This window comes from Lynx rufus, unplaced genomic scaffold (genome assembly GCF_022079265.1).
Source record: "Lynx rufus isolate CCGP_SWC_20201006 ecotype Redwood Valley unplaced genomic scaffold, mLynRuf1.p SCAF_6, whole genome shotgun sequence".
Lineage (NCBI taxonomy): Eukaryota > Metazoa > Chordata > Mammalia > Carnivora > Felidae > Lynx > Lynx rufus.
In genome coordinates, this window is record NW_025814878.1 from 115,887,038 (window position 1) to 115,903,681 (window position 16,644).

General features: G+C 53.1%; 2 protein-coding genes across 22 annotated transcripts; one reads left to right on the forward strand and one right to left on the reverse strand.

Annotated features, from left to right (window-relative positions):
• Nucleotides 1-17: 17 nt before the first annotated feature.
• Nucleotides 18-4,474, reverse strand: APOM (apolipoprotein M). Of its 3 annotated transcripts, none has more exons than XM_047102007.1 (6): nucleotides 4,395-4,474; nucleotides 1,402-1,556; nucleotides 1,043-1,116; nucleotides 846-944; nucleotides 567-665; nucleotides 18-147 (listed from the first exon to the last, which is right to left on the reverse strand). In XM_047102007.1, exons 2-6 carry the CDS (start codon nucleotides 1,452-1,454, stop codon nucleotides 122-124), a joined length of 351 nt encoding a protein of 116 aa, XP_046957963.1. In that variant the 5' UTR covers nucleotides 1,455-1,556; nucleotides 4,395-4,474; the 3' UTR covers nucleotides 18-121. The 3 variants fall into 3 exon arrangements, with proteins under 3 accessions (XP_046957963.1, XP_046957961.1, XP_046957960.1); XM_047102005.1 differs by lacking the exon at nucleotides 4,395-4,474 and adding an exon at nucleotides 4,121-4,290; XM_047102004.1 differs by lacking the exon at nucleotides 4,395-4,474 and adding an exon at nucleotides 1,952-4,290.
• Nucleotides 4,420-16,636, forward strand: BAG6 (BAG cochaperone 6). 19 transcript variants are annotated; one of them, XM_047101978.1, is made up of 26 exons: nucleotides 4,421-4,544; nucleotides 5,191-5,317; nucleotides 6,415-6,532; nucleotides 6,652-6,848; nucleotides 7,083-7,136; nucleotides 7,298-7,372; nucleotides 8,024-8,262; nucleotides 8,792-8,921; nucleotides 9,382-9,579; nucleotides 9,797-10,049; nucleotides 10,402-10,479; nucleotides 10,591-10,698; nucleotides 10,821-10,933; nucleotides 11,040-11,124; nucleotides 11,322-11,605; nucleotides 12,044-12,335; nucleotides 12,493-12,662; nucleotides 12,852-12,905; nucleotides 13,036-13,138; nucleotides 13,222-13,346; nucleotides 13,518-13,664; nucleotides 13,763-13,822; nucleotides 13,934-14,080; nucleotides 14,158-14,265; nucleotides 14,797-14,943; nucleotides 15,230-15,409. In XM_047101978.1, the coding sequence occupies exons 2-26, from the start codon at nucleotides 5,204-5,206 to the stop codon at nucleotides 15,323-15,325; spliced, it is 3,495 nt and encodes a 1,164-aa protein (XP_046957934.1). In that variant the 5' UTR covers nucleotides 4,421-4,544; nucleotides 5,191-5,203; the 3' UTR covers nucleotides 15,326-15,409. The 19 variants fall into 19 exon arrangements, with proteins under 19 accessions (XP_046957939.1, XP_046957934.1, XP_046957937.1 ...); XM_047101975.1 differs by having other exon boundaries at nucleotides 4,422-4,544; nucleotides 11,037-11,124; XM_047101976.1 differs by lacking the exon at nucleotides 4,421-4,544 and adding an exon at nucleotides 4,625-4,707 and having other exon boundaries at nucleotides 11,037-11,124.
• Nucleotides 16,637-16,644: the final 8 nt, after the last annotated feature.

Here is a 16,644-nt window from a genome sequence, read left to right on the forward strand (position 1 = left end):
AGATGAGGATTGAAAAACCATCTTTATTACTCTTGAAAGGGAGCTGGGAGTCTCCAGCTTCTCCCTGCAGCACAACTGCAGCTCCCACCATATCCATCTGGGGCACAGATGAAGCCACAGGTCAGTCACTGGACAGCGCACAGGCCTCTGGTGGGAGGAGGGAGAAAAGAGGATGAAAAGGAAGGAAATCCAGGAAGAAAGGCAACACTGGTGGTAACAGGGTAGAGGAGAATGCATTCCTGCTTTTCCCCACATCTAAGAAGGGGTCTCTGAGGCCTTTCCCCCTACATCTCTGCCCCTCTGCCCAATTTATACACCACAAACTCTGAAACCTCTCTTTTGAGTACCCCAGAGCCCATCCTGGCTCCCTTGGGTGACATCATAGCTCTTGGCCACATCCTTCTGATGCCATCACAGCCTATGACACAAACGGAGGTGTCAACACCGCCATTTTAATGATGTCAGCCTTTGGCCATGTCCTCCGGTGACATCACTTGAGTCCCTTTCATCTGGCACAGAAGACTTGGTGAGTCCTAGTCCTCTTCTGTGGGACTTTACCCCCTCACCTTGATTCCTGGGAGTCAGTAAGAAGGCTTTGGAGTCCAAACAGGAGGTCAGGGACTGAAATTCCTCCACACACTTCTCAGGAGGGTGTGGTGAGCGATCTGGAAGAGCAAGGCAGAACCAGGCAGGCCTATCAAAGTCCCTGCTTCTTAGCACCACCCTGGTGAGGACCTCATGGAGGCACCCAGCCCTTCCTGGGATGATATCACAGGACCCAGAGTGAGAGGCTCCTGCTCTCCAAGTGTTTCCTCCAACCCTTCGTGCCTGGCATCTCCACTCACTGTAGAGGAGGAAGCGCTGATAACCCTGGCCTGACTCTTTCAGCATGATTCCACCTGGGCATGAGCTGGAGAAGAGCTTGGTCTTCATGTCTGGGCGCCCTGTTTGGGGCGGGGAGGTGGGGAGAGTGTCAGGGCAGGGATGCAAAACCAACCAAGCCCAGGGGACTTGGGGAGCACGAGGGCTGGAGAGAACCAACCTTCAGTTCTGAGATCTGTGCTCCCCTCAGTCAGGTGGTAGATCCATTTCCGGGGCACACAGAGCCCATTTTTCCTGCAGAAGTGGTGACAAGGAGGAAGGGCTGAGTGGCACCCCAACCACACAATACCAACCTCTATTTATCCTACTTCTTTTTGAAGCCTGGATCCCCTTGGTAGTATCAAGCTACCAAGGTATGGGTGGTTAGGCCCATCTCTCTTCAGAAGGAAACTAATAGAACTGTTGACTCAGTGGGCCAAGAATAGCAGATACCCCAAAGAGCCGAGTTCTTTGTGGGTGGGTGCTCATATTTTGAACAGAGACTGCACCTACTGGTGCCTCTGCCTCCTCACCACTCACGTGCGGATGGTAGCACGAAGCTGGAGCTGTGTGGGGGCAGAGCCTGAAGCCATGTTGAAAACAATGTTGTCCACAGGGTCAAAAGTCGCCAATTCCTCCTTGGTGGGAGCTGCCCCTGCGATAAAGTACCACCGGCCCAGGTGTGGCTCTGGGAACTGCAGAGAACCAGGTGGGGGGAGGGGATCAGAAAAGGGTGGGTCCCCACTACAAGATCCATTCAACCTCTTCATCATCACTCTTAAGACAGCAAGACTTAGGAGTGGAGTGGTGGCTGTTTTTTTCCAACTAAGGTTTGGGTTATGACAGGGAGCCATTAAGTGAGTTTTCCTTTGTCTCCTCTCAATCACCTTGAGTAACCACCCGCCCCCAATTCTACCATGTCTCCACATTGATGGCCATACTACTATTTTTTTTTACTTGTTCTTGCATTCATTGTTACAAACACACACGCCCTTTCTCCCTTTCCCAGTGTGGCTTCCGGTCACTCAAGTCCACCCACCCAAATCCTTCAGAGCCCCCACCATAAGCTCCCCCCATTCGCAGTCCATACCTCTTTCCCATCCACTCCCTGAGTTGTCAGTTGACTGAACTCAGGGCACTGGTAGATGGAGTTAAGGAGAATACCATAGAGGTAGAATAGAGCTGCCCATATTTGGTAGAACATCTTCAGGCAGGAGGGAGCTGGTGCTCTTCGTGAAGTGGCTGGTGCCTTAACTGCTCTCTCCCCCTGCTAGTTACTCAGTCCACTCGGCTTCCAGCCCCCTTGCCTTGACCCTTGACCCTTTCACCTGCTAATGAGTAACTTCAACCTTGTTTTCCAACCCAAGCCTGGATTACTTACAGTGTTTGGGCCTTCCTCCCCCTCTTCTAGATGCCAGTACTCCAGAATACACCCTGACATGTCCAAGGGTCTCTCAAGAATTAGGAAAGCTGAGCCCTCTTAAGTAGAAGCCTATGGCCTTTCAACTTATATCTGAGCTGGGTTTCTGCTGTGTTGTGCAGCACTGAAGAGAGGTGGACTGATTCATTCATTCACTTAGCAAACTGTTTTGAGTCCCAGCTGTTTGTCAGCTAAGCCCTAGGGACATAAAAATGAATGACATAGTCCCTGGCCTTGAAGCAGTAAAAGGAAAACTAGCTATGTAAACAAAAATCATTGCAATACAACCTGGTAAGTTCTTTAGAACAGGTATGAAATAGGCGCTGGGGCCTGGTGGATGGAAAACTTTCCCTCTGAAGTTTATGATTGGGGAAACAATATGTACACCCCTGAGTAAGTTCGCGGACATGAGTCTGTTTGCTCAACATTTATTACTACAAGAGGCAACATAATCTAACGGTTAGAGGATAGGTACTGGTGTTAGACAGAGAGGGTGCAAACCCGAACTCCACTATTTGTTAGATCTTGGACAATTTTATGAATCTCTATGTCTGTTTTTTATTTGTAAAATGACCAAATCATCAATCTGCTAGGATTAAAAGAGACAATGCACATAAAGTCCTTAACAAAGGCCTGCACATAGTTAAGTCCAAAGTAAATATTCGCTATAACTAATGCTTGTAAAAGCACTTACTACAGTTTCTGGTGGTTTTTAGGTTCTCAAATAATAGTAAGGAGAGCCAAGTGGGTGGAGCAGTTAATGCAATGAAAGATGGCTTCCTTAATAGATTATGTATAACCCACAGACTGCCAAAAAATTTGTTCTGAGAGGTGAGGTTGCTATGCGCTTGCGATTTAATTAAAAGAACAAAATTTGGGTGATGGGTATATGAGGGCTCATTATTACTATTTACAGGTAATGTTTGTTACTTTTTATCATAAAAAACAAATACATGTAAAATACAACAACTTATTGGTAGAAGTGCTCTACCCGGGGTCTGGTAGGTCTGGATTTGTCAGTTCTGCCACTTACTTTCGCCTACGTATATTCATCTATAAATTGTTAGTAACTATCCTAGGTGTTGAAAGGCTTTTAAGGACAGTACGCAAAACCCTTAGTAAAGTGGCTGACACAAACCAAGAGCTCTCTAAACAGGTGTTTATTAGAACTCTTAAACGAAATGGTCCTTGGGACCTGGGTAGAAACTACGAATCCCAGAAAGGCTATGGACACCGCAGGCAGGCACACCGGCAGCAACCGGCCTGGCTGGGAAAGTTGCAACGCCAGGGGGCCAAGGCCCTGGCCCGAGGGCAGCGGGTGGGCTGGAGGGGCTTAGGCAGCGAACACCGTCCCGCCTGCCCGCGGACCCGGGGCTTGCGGAAGCCCTTCAACACCCCCTTCAAAACTCCAGGGTCAGATTCTTGTGTTTCGGTCCAATCTGAGTCCATTTGCTCCTAATTCCCAAACTCTGAGGTCCCCTTTTTGACGAAAGTCCTAAAAAACAGTAAATCCTAGTTTCTCCAAAACATGGCGCGTCCCCTTGGCCGCACATCGCCGGCGAGGAACATGGCGCCCACAGCCCGCCAAACGCCCACCGAGCAGAACCGAGGTCAGCCCCAACGACGCGACGGCACGCCCAGCTCGCGAACCACCTCCAACCGTCTAAGGAAAAGATGACTTCCGGAGGCGCCGAAGGAGTAGAGCCTCGAGGGCCAGAGTGACAAGACAGAATTTTAGGAGGCCAGGACAGTGCCGCCTTAAATTCTCTGCCGGCCACGACTTTAATAACATGGATTGATGAGACGCAATCCCCAGTCCCCAAACTCCAAGTTGCATACAACTGTCCAAAGCTTCTCGAGGCGTAGAGTCTCATCTAGTAATTTTTTTCAGGCATTTATAGTAGCCACCTCAACCTCCCACAGCTCAAGCGCGTGCACAGAAGAAATGAACAGCGTCAGCGGGGGTGGGCGGTGCCTAAGAGTGTACGCATGCGTAGAGCGACGCACGCAGGCGCAGTACGGTCCCCCGGGCGACGGTGGCCGCGGCTCCTCGGGGTGCTCGGCTCCCTCCCATCCAGGCCGGCCCCGGCCCGTTTCGCCCCAAGGAACTCACTGTTGGGGGCCGCGAACTTCCTCATCGTGCCCCACAAAAGTAAATCTTGGGGACCTGGGGGAGCCGGAAGTACCGCCTTGCGATCCCCAAATACTATCGGGGAAACGGAAGTGGCCATCGGTGGCAAGTTGGGGGAGACCGGAAGTGACGGTACCTTGGGGAAGTCGGGGGCGGAGTCCGGGGTGGTGGTAGTGTGTGTGGGTGTGTGTGTGTGGGGGGGGGGTGTGTTTGGTGTGTGTTGGTTCCGGCGCTCTGCTGGAGCGTCGAGGGAAGGTGGAAGAGGGGGGCAGTCAGCTAGCCAGTCTGGCCCCCCGTGAGTGTCCGTCATCTCGGGTCTGTCGTGACTTAGGCGGGTTCGATGGGCGTGGCGCGCGTGCGCGAAACCACTGTCTCCGCGGAGTCTGGCGCGACCCCCCCCTCCCCCCCCAGCTCTCGCGTGTCCCCCAGGGTTTGCCGAACTTTGGGGCCTTTGTCGTATCGCGACTGATGATGACACTGGTCTCCTTATCTTTCCTGCTTCCTAGCCTGAGTGGCCTTCCCTTATTGTGATTGGCACTGTGGAGCCCCTCCCATCTCCCCGTCTTCCAGCTCTCTGTGCCGTCGATCTTCTGCCCTTTGTGTTTCTCTCCCTGTGCCCCGGAATCAGAAGGGGGATGGGGGCGGGTGTGTGTGTGTGTGTGCTTGTGTGGGAGAAACTCTTTAGGTATTAGGGCGGAGACTCAGGCTGGGAAGGCTTCCGGGTGTATAAAATCTGCTTTGGGCGCCAGCAGGCCTCCCTCCCTCCATTCTTCCTTAGAGAGCTGTCGGCCATGGAGCCCAGTGATACTACCAGTACCACTACCAGTATGGAGGAGCCTGACAGCCTGGAGGTGCTGGTGAAGACCTTGGACTCTCAGACTCGGACCTTTATTGTGGGGGCCCAGGTGAGACCCCAGTATTTCTGGAAGACCCCCATTCACCCTTCCTCTTGTAGTCCCCTTATTCTGAGAGAAGAGCCTGGTTTTTTTGGGGGGGGGGTCCTCAAATCTTCTTTCATCGGTTCCTTTGTTCATGTTCTAGACAGGATACTTTCTGGTGTTGCTTGTTGAGTGGGAAGGTATGGATGAGGCAGATTTCATTCTGCCTTTTTCCACTGTGATAGAACTCATGCAGAGGGAAATATGGAGGAAGGGGGAAATCTATGCCATCATCATGAGGGAACCCCAGCCCAAAGGGACAGACCTAGCTCTTGCTTTTGGGAAGGGAAACAGAATGGAGATCCAAAACACAAGTCTTAAAAGCAAAAATTGGTCAAGTCTGTACTCTGTTTTTAAAGGCTGGAAATCAGAGCCCATAGTGCAGGTAGAGCCCTAATAGGCTATTGAGTGGATTTTCTAGTATTTGTGGCATAATTTGAGTCTTGATTGTAATGCCACAGACACAGCTGTTTATGCCATTAATTCCTCTAATACTTGGAGAGAAAATCATGAGGTCTGTAGTTTTTAAAACACATACAAGAAGACCATGTAGACTTTTGTGATTAGATGTATGTAAACATTCTGGTACATCCCAAGAGTATGTTGTCCAGTTAGGAAAGTGTTTGCTCTTTTCTCTTTTTGTAGTTAGTTGAGTTTTCTGGCTTGATTTTTCCACCCCACCTTCCTTATCGTTGCGTTTATTTTGGAGATTGCAGAGTTGTATCATTTTGTGTTTGGGGAGGGGTCATTGGTATCTTTAGACACACATTCCTTTGGGAGCCAGGGAGAGAAGTGAAGGTCAGTTAGCTTTTCTGTATCCAGCCATGTGATTTTCTTCTGGGCATATAACCTGAACTTTGTTAACATTTATTGTCTGTTTTGACAGGTGTTAACACGTCTTAGTTTGGGGCTTTGCACAATAATTACCTCACAATCAAGACAAATGGGTAGTGATTTTATGATTGGGTGATTTTTACCCCTCATGCCCAAAAGTCAGTTGTCCGCCTTCTGTCCTTTCCCTTTCCTACATTAGCTGATAGTTTTTTATTTCTGTTACCTTGCAGATGAATGTAAAGGAATTTAAGGAGCACATCGCTGCCTCTGTCAGCATTCCCTCTGAGAAACAACGGCTCATCTATCAGGGACGAGTTCTGCAGGATGATAAGAAGCTCCAGGAATACAGTAAGAGTTTGGGGGAGGCAGTTTAGAGGTTGAGGCAGCTGTCTAGAGGGATGAACTGAGGCCTTGAGCTTACCTGATCATATAATGCTTTGGTGTGTATCTTTTTTTTTTTCCTGCAGATGTTGGGGGAAAGGTTATTCACCTGGTGGAACGGGCTCCTCCTCAGACGCAGCTGCCTTCTGGGGCATCTTCTGGGATAGGGTCTGCCTCAGCCACCCATGGTGGGGGACCCCCGCCTGGTACTCGGGGGCCTGGGGCCTCTGTTCATGACCGGAATGCCAACAGCTATGTCATGGTCGGAACCTTCAATCTGCCTGTAAGCTTGTGTTCCACATAGGACGGTTTTTGTGGGAAGGGTGGTTTGGTTGTGGTAATGGCAGAGAGCTTATAAGACAGGTATCTTGGTCTTTAGATTGGGTTTCCAGGGCCCTGAGGTCTGATATGATCTCAGTCTTTGAGAAAAAGAGTGGGGCTCTAGAGAATGAGTTGAAGGTGTGGGGGCCTTAGTATTTGGCTTCTCCCAGAGCAACTTCCCTTACCCTTTTCTCAGAGTGACGGCTCTGCTGTGGATGTTCACATCAACATGGAACAGGCCCCGATTCAGGTATCACGGGCCTGGGAGGGTCAGGGAAGGGGATCTGGGAGAAGGAGGCCATGAGGTGGGGGTTGAACCTGGCCAAGGAGATGGCTGGGACCTGGTTCAGTGGGTGGTAGAGTTCATGGCTTCATCTCAGGTGTACCCTGATTTTCCTTCTCTTATCGTAGAGTGAGCCCCGAGTACGGCTGGTGATGGCTCAGCACATGATCAGAGATATACAGACCTTACTTTCCCGGATGGAGGTCAGTGGACAAGGCTGGCTAGGGTCTGTCTGTCTCTTCATTCTCCCTTACCCCTCTGGTGGTGAAGGCATGACTGGCCTGGTGGTGAAGGCCAGTGGTGGTGAAGGCATGGTGGTGAAGGCATGACTGGCCATATCAGTTGGATTGTCCCTGTCTAATCTGGTCTCTTCTCTGCAGTCTTCAGTCTTCGGGGCAGGAAAAAGTATCTTTGTCAGCCTATCTTGTTCCTGCCAATTCTCTGGGTGCCTGGTATCCGGGAAGTTTGTTTCAAACTTGTCAGATAATTCTCACGGCTGCTTCTTTCAATTATAGAAGCAGTTCGTGCTTTTTTAGTTTCTAAATTGCTATAGTTGATACTATTTCCATTAGTTTGTGTTGTGGTTGTAGCTTGTGACTTTTCTTTCTTTTTTTGTGGGGATTTAGTGAACCATACTTTTTGTATTTTGCTAGTAATTCACAAGTACAACAGCTATTTGTTGTGCATCTTATTTAAGTTTTACGTTGGTGGCTAGGGAATCAAAGAGGCCAATGCAAAGCCCTGCCTTCAGGGAGCCCAGCTAGAGCTCCTTCTCCACTCAGTCTTCTTTGTCGTGGGTAATTCTCTGCAGCAGTCTCATCCTGCCTTTGGTATCCTGAATCCCTCCCCTTTAGTGTCGAGGGGGACCCCAAGCACAGCACAGTCAGCCGCCCCCACAGACGCCAACCGTGGCCCCGGAGTCTGTAGCCTTGAGTTCTCAAACATCAGAACCAGTTGAAAGTGAAGTGCCTCCTCGGGAGCCCATGGAGGCCGAAGAAGTGGAGGAGCGTGCCCCAGCCCAGAGCCCGGAGCTCACCCCTTCCGGCCCAGCTCCAGCAGGCCCAACACCTGCCCCAGAGACCAATGCACCCAAGTGAGAAACAGAGGGACCCTTTGGGAGGGGGTTTGGGGATCCCAAGTGAAGTGTGAGAGCCAAGAAGGGTATGATGGGAGAAGACGGCTGCTTGACAGTCTCTCCTGTAGGGCTAGTGTCGGGGGGGAGGGGAAGGGGGGACAGGGAGAGGCTCTGGACCGGCTGATGAGGTTAGAGTTGGCATCTGAGCCAGAAGCACTGCTGTCCCTGGGGCAAGAAAGTCCAGATGGTGTTTCCTGAGCCTGATTAAGATTCTCTCTCTTGAGTTCTCACAGGCCACGCCTCTTTCTTCAGAGTTAGTTTCTTGTCATCACAGGTATAGAATCATGTGGTGGGAAAGGGAGAAGCAGTGTATTTTCTGTCTTCCCGTGGGTACAGGTAAAGCACAGATGCTCTGCTCGTCCCCAGAGGGGATTGGGCCAGGGGTCGGGGAGGCTGCGGACAGACAGGGCAGGTGTAGTCTGTGTCAACTTTGAGGTTGGGGGTCTGAGGAGAGCCTTGGCTCACTGCCTCTCGGGGTTGCCCACAGCCATCCTTCCCCTGCGGAGTATGTTGAAGTGCTCCAGGAGCTACAGCGGCTTGAGAGCCGCCTCCAGCCCTTCCTGCAGCGCTACTATGAGGTTCTGGGCGCTGCCGCCACCACGGACTACAACAACAACGTGAGCCCCGCCTACCCCCTCACCCCCATTTGTCCCAAATGGAATAGGCCGAAGTACAGCTAATCCTTTCCCCAGAAAAAGACATTGTCTGCAACAGGATGATTCCTCTGTAGACTCGTAAGTGATGTTTTCCTTGTTTATAGGGAGGGTCATCATCTCTGTGATACCTACTGTCTTTGTACCTTTTCATACCTTGGGTTAATTAGGAAACTTAGGCAGAGTAAGGAAATTTAGCAGATGTTGCTGTACCGATTTGCTGTAGGGTTTGTTGTAATAGGAAACTTACCGTGTGCACGAAGTAGAATTTATTTATAGAGGTTGGGTCTACTTGGAAGCTTCCGAGGCTATGCCTGGGGGTGTAGAGAACGTGGTGTCATTCAAAGGTGTTACTGCTTTTGTTATTGACGTTCGTCCCAGCCTAATATTTTTGGCCTTTCTGTGCTTGACCCTGGGGATATAGCAAGAGGGCCGCGAAGAGGACCAGCGCTTGATCAACTTGGTGGGGGAGAGCCTACGGCTGCTGGGCAACACTTTTGTGGCGCTGTCTGACCTGCGCTGCAACCTGGCCTGTGCGCCCCCACGACACCTGCATGTAGTCCGGCCCATGTCTCACTACACCACCCCCATGGTGCTCCAGCAGGCAGCCATTCCCATCCAGGTGGGTCGGAGGGGAGGAGCCTGGTGTGAGGGAGACCGCATGGCTGGTGGTGGCATGACCCAGGGTAGCTACCGGGTTTGACAGTAGTGAGAAGAGGCAGGGACTTTAGAAATACGTAGTGACGGAGAATGGGGGAGACTTCAGAAGTGTATCACGGAGTGCCGTGGGTTAGGCTCTTATTTTACTCACTTCTGTGTCATTCATCTGTCTCCTCCAGATCAACGTGGGAACCACCGTGACCATGACGGGGAATGGGACTCGGCCCCCCCCGACTTCTAATGCGGAGGCAGCTCCCCCTGGTCCTGGGCAGGCCTCATCCCTGGCTCCCACTTCTACCACTGTCGAGTCCTCAACTGAGGGTGTTCCCCCACCGGGGCCGGCTCCCCCCCCGACCACCAGCCACCCAAGGGTCATCCGGATTTCCCACCAGAGCGTGGAACCTGTAGTCATGATGCACATGAACATCCAAGGTGAGTTAGGATTGGTTGTTGGTAGAGAAGAGCAACGTGGCTTGGGAGGGGGTCTGTAGCGAGGTGTGAGAGAGGGAGGGTGGGGAAGGGAGAAGTCAGGGCTGATGGAGGTAGCAGGGTTAACCAGACTAGAAACTTTTAGTTGGCATGCGTGGGGAGGGGCAGGAGTGACTGCTTGTCCTTGCAGTTTTGTTTGCATGGTGAAGGGAGTGCCGCCTTCCTGTCTAGATGGAGGGAGAGGCAGGCTTTTTGGTGGGGGGAGTAGCGGCCTGAAGGATGCCAGTCTCAGGAGGATATAGTTAGGCTTTGGCCCCGCCTGTCTCAGGGCTACTCTCTCTGTCTCCTTGCCCAGATTCTGGCACACAGCCTGGTGGAGTTCCGAGTGCTCCCACTGGCCCCCTAGGACCCCCTGGTCATGGCCAAACCCTGGGTAAGAGTGAGGGCATCAGAGCAGGCAGAGCTCTGGGTAGAGAAGGGGTAGGGCCGAATGGGTGGGCTGAAGGGAGTCCAGGTTCAAGGTTACATCAGACCCGCCCCCCAGGCTCCACCCTCATCCAGCTGCCCTCCCTGCCCCCTGAGTTCATGCACGCCGTCGCCCACCAGATCACTCATCAGGCCATGGTGGCAGCTGTTGCCTCCGCGGCCGCAGGTAATGACCTGGAAGGGGAAGTTTGGGAGGCGGGGCACGGTCCACGGTGGTGGGTGCCGTTGGCTGGCAGTCAGGAGCCCAGCCTTCAGCCCTCTCTGGTCTCTCCCCTCTGCCACCCACAGGACAGCAGGTGCCGGGTTTCCCGACAGCTCCGACCCGGGTGGTGATTGCTCGGCCCACCCCTCCACAGGCTCGGCCTTCCCATCCTGGGGGGCCCCCAATCTCGGGTACTCTAGTGAGTAAGGGTGGAGGGGTTCTGGTGGGGAAATTCGGGGAGAGAATTCTGTGGTGGGGAATGAAAAGGGCAGGACTGAAAGCCCCCTTTGTTCTCCCTTCAGCAGGGCGCTGGACTAGGTACCAATGCCTCTTTGGCCCAGATGGTGAGCGGCCTCGTGGGGCAGCTTCTTATGCAGCCCGTTCTTGTGGGTGAGTCCTCGTTCTTCCCTGTCTCCAGCTGTAGTCACTCCCACGGCCCTGCTGATGCTCCTTAATCTCCTTACTGGTGCTTCCCAGTTCTCTTCATAGGTCCTTCGTTCTTGCTTTCCTGCTGGGAAGATCAGAGTGGAAATGCTGTGGGGTCTCGTTTCTCTGGATTTCATCTTTTTTTCTTTTGGCCTCTGTAGCTCAGGGGACCCCAGGAATGGCACCACCTCCAGCCCCTGCCACTGCTTCAGCCAGTGCAGGCACCACCAACACAGCAACCACAGCTGGTCCTGCCCCCGGGGGGCCCGCCCAGCCTCCACCCCCTCAACCCTCAGCGGCCGATCTTCAGTTCTCACAGCTCCTAGGGAACCTGCTGGGTCCTGCGGGGCCAGGGGCTGGAGGGCCTGGCATGGCTTCTCCCACCATCACCGTGGCGATGCCTGGTGTCCCTGCCTTTCTCCAGGGCATGACCGACTTTCTGCAGGTAAGTGCCTAGCTTGCTCATCACCTCACCCTTCCTTTCCCTTGGCTCGGCCAGGCGCTGGTGCCTTGTTGCTGTGGTATTGCTGCTGGGCTACAGTCTCTGGTGGCATGTTGGTGGGAGGGAGCCTTGGGAATTTGTGGACTCGGATTCCCACCCACCCCTGCCCTGATTTGGAGATGAGGAAATTGAGGCTGTGAAAGCGAAGTAATTGGTGTTGCTGCTTTGTAACCTACCCCATCGAGAGGGAGAGAGGGTTGGTGCTCTGCCCCATCCTGCCGCTGTGTAACTATGTGTGTGCATTGTGCTTTGGGGAGTAAAGAGCAGATTACAGCTCTCCATCTTCCACGGCCCTCTTGGTTTGTGCCTTTCTGGTGTCGTTTTACATCCTTGTCTCCGTGCTCACCTTGTGTTCTGTTGTTTGTTCCTTCTCTTTGCCAGGCGACGCAGACGGCCCCTCCGCCCCCCCCGCCACCCCCACCCCCACCCCCGGCCCCAGAGCAGCAGACCGTGCCCCCACCAGGGTCCCCTTCTGGTGGCGCAGGGAGTCCTGGAGGCCTGGGTCTTGAGAGCCTTTCACCGGAGTTTTTTACCTCCGTGGTGCAGGGCGTGCTGAACTCCCTGCTGGGCTCCCTGGGGGCTCGGGCTGGCAGTAGTGAAAGTATTGCTGCTTTCATACAGCGCCTCAGTGGATCAAGCAACATCTTTGAGCCTGGGGCTGATGGGGCCCTCGGTGAGCAAATTGGGAGTGCCTTGGCCTTCCACAGGGAGGGATAGGTCGATGGTCTCTGTTGAGGGGTATTGCCAAGGTGGGATGAGGCCAATGGGCTTGTGGTGGGTGGGCAGGCCAGGTGGTAGAGGCCGCTGCTGACTTCTGTCTCTGTCTCTAGGATTCTTTGGGGCCCTACTCTCTCTGCTGTGTCAGAACTTTTCCATGGTGGATGTGGTGATGCTTCTTCATGGGCATTTCCAGCCACTGCAGCGGCTCCAGCCCCAGCTGCGATCCTTTTTCCACCAGCACTACCTGGGTGGCCAAGAGCCCACACCTGGTAACATACGGGTAAATGAAGATCTTGGACCTCAGAGCTCTCTTTCTCGTCACTTTCTGTTATTTATTCCTGACTCTGTTTATCTGTCATCTAAAGCTATGATTGCTCCAGCTCAAGCCCTGGACTTACTGGAGGTAGAGGGGAGGGCAGTGTCTTGAGGGCTGGGGCTTGGATCTAAACTTGCGCTGTTTCCCCCATAGACGGCAACCCACACGTTGATCACAGGGCTGGAAGAGTACGTGCGGGAGAGTTTTGTGAGTACCCCTTCCACATTCCCTCTTCTCCTGGGTCCCGTCAGGGTAGCTCCTGTTCCTGCTACCGCTTTCGGTTCCTGGTCTCCCAGGGTTCCTGATTCGGAGGGTCTTTGTGTGTGTTGTTTCTCAGTCTTTGGTGCAGGTTCAGCCAGGGGTGGACATCATCCGGACAAACCTGGAATTTCTCCAAGAGCAGTTCAATAGCATCGCTGCTCATGTGCTGCACTGCACAGGTCAGGGGCAGCGGGGCCGGGGGGCGGGGGTGTTAGATGTGCAGAGCTGTCGGGTGCATCTCCTCCTTGTGTCTTGCCCACAGACAGTGGATTTGGGGCCCGCCTGCTTGAGTTGTGTAACCAGGGCCTGTTTGAATGCCTGGCCCTCAACCTGCACTGTTTGGGGGGACAGCAGATGGAGCTTGCCGCGGTCATCAATGGCCGAATTGTAAGCACCACCTCTGCCCCAGAGCCCCAGCCTTCTGTTTCCTTGGGTTTCCATTCTCTTTGGTATCCTGTGGTTTTTATTTTTTCTCCCCCAACTGCCGTCCTTTACTCTTTGACACTTTTCAAGAGCTCGTTGAAGATGCTGTGTTCTAAGGCTGCTTTTTGCCCTCAGCGTCGCATGTCTCGTGGGGTGAACCCGTCCTTGGTGAGCTGGCTGACCACTATGATGGGACTGAGGCTTCAGGTGGTTTTGGAGCACATGCCCGTAGGCCCTGATGCCATTCTCAGATATGTTCGCAGGGTTGGTGATCCCCCCCAGGTAAGGGACCCAGATGGGCTCTGGGGTCAGGGGACTTGAGGGAACTGGAGAGGCCTGAGACGGCTTTCTGTGTTCTCCTTCTCTGTCCAATTTTATAGCCACTTCCTGAGGAGCCAATGGAAGTTCAGGGATCAGAGAGAACTTCCCCTGAGCCTCAGGTAAACCAGGGAGAGTTGAGGGGCCAGGTGATGTGGAGTGGGGGACCGGGGGCGGGAGGGCTGGAGCTGGGCGTGCTGAAGCCCGTGTCTTCCCACGTGTCTGGCTCCCAGCGGGAGAATGCTTCCCCAGCCCCTGGAACAACAGCAGAAGAGGCCATGTCCCGAGGTCCGCCTCCTGCTCCTGAGGGCGGTGGCTCCCGTGACGAACAGGATGGAGCTTCAGCTGAGACAGAACCTTGGGCGGCCGCAGTTCCCCCAGTAAGTGTCGGGAGGTGGGCCGGTGGGCCAAGGCAGCTGAAAGTTGTGCCAGTTACTCATCCCCTTTTCATCCCCAGGAGTGGGTTCCGATTATCCAGCAGGACATTCAGAGCCAGCGGAAGGTGAAGCCGCAGCCTCCCCTGAGCGATGCCTACCTCAGTGGTATGCCTGCCAAGAGACGCAAGGTTGGTCTGCTTCTTCCCTGAGGATCTCTCTTTATCCAAATTCCCCTGTCGTGTTTAGAATCCAATTACTCAGAGTCAGAAGGAATTCTTCCTAGTTTAGTCCTGTCATTTAATGGCTGAGGACACTTTCCCGGGGATTGACTTGCTCACGGTCGCTGCAGCACACCTTCACGTTAGCATTTGCCAGCAGTTCTGTCCTCCCTCAGCTGCCCGGTGGCTAGGAATGTGACTAGGGCCTATTTTCCTTAAGGTGGGCTTCCTCTTGTGGACTAGCCAGCTCAGAGTGCTGGCTGGCCTGACTCATCCTGCCCCTCTTATTTTGAAGAGCGAGTCCAGCACACTCAAATGCCATGTTTTGGCCAGAGCCGAATAAAACTAGGAAGGTATCTCTGCTGTCAAAACCGCCTGGACTAGTCCCCTTCTCTCCACTAGCATAGGAACTCAGTGGTTGACTCCTGGAAAGGGTGAGCTGGGTGGTGGCACTGGATCTGACGTTGATCCTCTTTTCCCTCCCGACCCCCTGTCCCCCAGACGATGCAGGGTGAGGGCCCCCAGCTGCTTCTCTCAGAGGCCGTGAGCCGGGCAGCTAAGGCAGCCGGAGCTCGGCCCCTGACGAGCCCCGAGAGCCTGAGCCGGGACCTGGAGGCACCAGAGGTTCAGGAGAGCTACAGGCAGCAGGTGCCCCCACCTTGAAGCAGGATAGGGATGGTCTAGTGGGAGGGGTTGGGCTAGGGCCCCTCTTTTCTGATCCTTTCAGAGATGAACTGGTCAGTCTGGGGCTACCATGTGATTTTTTTTAAAGAGTTTTTCCCTAGTGGCATCTGGGAAGGCTCGGCGATACCATATTGGGCTGACAGTGTGGCTGGTGGGGAAGTGTTAGCTTCTAAGGGATGGCCTTGCGTGCTTGCTGGGATCCTAGGGGCCTGGCCGCTGCCCCTCCGACCTGCTTGCTCTCTCTCTCTAGCTCCGGGCTGATATACAAAAGCGACTGCAGGAAGACCCCAACTACAGCCCCCAGCGCTTCCCTAATGCCCACCGGGCCTTTGCTGATGATCCCTAGCTCTTGTAGCCCTCCCTCATCAGGGGACCATTTCCCCCATCTTCCTTCACAGTATTTAAGAAATAAAAGTCAGATTTTCCTGGCTCTTTGGTCTCTAAATTGTCTTCCTTAAATAGCCTAAGTACTTCAGGGGTGTCTGACTCCGGCGCCGGTCGTGATCTCAGGGTTCAGGAGTTTTGAGCCCCCATCTGGCTCTCTGCTCTCAGCCTAGAGCCTGCTTCAGAAACTGTTCCCCCTTGCTCTCTGCCCCTCCCCCACTCACACACGCCCTCTCAAAAATGAAAACAGTACATTGTCTTCTCTGAACTTGTTTAAAATTAAGAATTTTTAGGAACCTAGCTGTGTAAGACCACTTTTAACCTTTCCCTGGGAGATGGGCACTGCCATGGTTTACTGTTCATGTAGCACAACACTAAAATGAGCCTGTTGACAGCGACAGCCCTTTACAGGGAACCTTTTCATGCAGATTTTTTTTTTTTGTAAATTTAGAGTGAGGGCCTATGCGTGCGAGTTGGGGATGGGCAGAGAGGGGAGAGAGGATCCCAAGCAGGTTCCCGGTTGTCCTCGCCAGAGCTCCACTATTTGGGGCTTGAGCTCACAAACTGAGATCCTGACCTTTAACCGCCTGAGCCACCCAGGCACCCCAAAAGCATTTTACATGTGAATAAAAGAGTTCAGAGAGAACAAAACTTACTCCAGGCTAGCACAGGGCTGTCAGACTATCCAGTAAAAAGCCTTTTAATTTCCAAGCAGCTGCAGACCTCAATACACTCTTAGCAGGCCTAGCCAAGTTTGACAATGGTGGAACTCCTCTACCTGGTCCAAGGAGCCTACTGTTCATGCTTGAACGGAGTCCATGACAACTTTAAAGGCATGTCCTCTCAAGTTTGTAGCCAGGACCAAAACGACACAAGGATGCCAATCCTTTGCTACTCCCTTTGAGATGCAGTTGTGGTCCCCTCCATGTTTGTTAGCTCCGTGCTGGACCAACTGGATGTGGCAGAAGAGCCCTGCTAAGGCTAGGTCCTATACTTTACAGCAGCCACCAGGACCTCTTTGAGCACTAGCTCAAGGACATAATTGGCCTGATGTCCCTAGTGACAGTCCAGTGGGATTCTACCTTCCAGGTGTGCCACCAAAGCCCCAGACACCTGAGGGTAGCCCTATGTGACCAGCCCAACCATCAGCTGCAGACTGGTAACCAACAGACCTCACTCACTGGCACAAGAAACCGATCGCCCAGTGGAAGCCAGCTCTAATTCCCAGTCCATAAGACTTCAATATACAATAAAATGGTCAAATTTTGAGATAGCTTGTTA

Bases quoted from the DNA above. Each gene is read 5' to 3' on its own strand.
- APOM (XM_047102004.1), bottom strand. From the start codon at position 2,065: ATGTTCTACCAAATATGGGCAGCTCTATTCTACCTCTATGGTATTCTC. The intron at 1,117-1,401 runs GTGAGTGGTGAG...CCACTTCTGCAG, and splicing joins CTTCGTGCTACCATCCGCAC to GAAAAATGGGCTCTGTGTGC. The intron at 148-566 runs GTGAGGGGGTAA...TCCTCCCACCAG, and splicing joins ACTGACTCCCAGGAATCAAG to AGGCCTGTGCGCTGTCCAGT.
- BAG6 (XM_047101975.1), top strand. From the start codon at position 5,204: ATGGAGCCCAGTGATACTACCAGTACCACTACCAGTATGGAGGAGCCT. The intron at 10,699-10,820 runs GTAATGACCTGG...TGCCACCCACAG, and splicing joins TGTTGCCTCCGCGGCCGCAG to GACAGCAGGTGCCGGGTTTC. The intron at 12,663-12,851 runs GTAAATGAAGAT...TTTCCCCCATAG, and splicing joins CCACACCTGGTAACATACGG to ACGGCAACCCACACGTTGAT.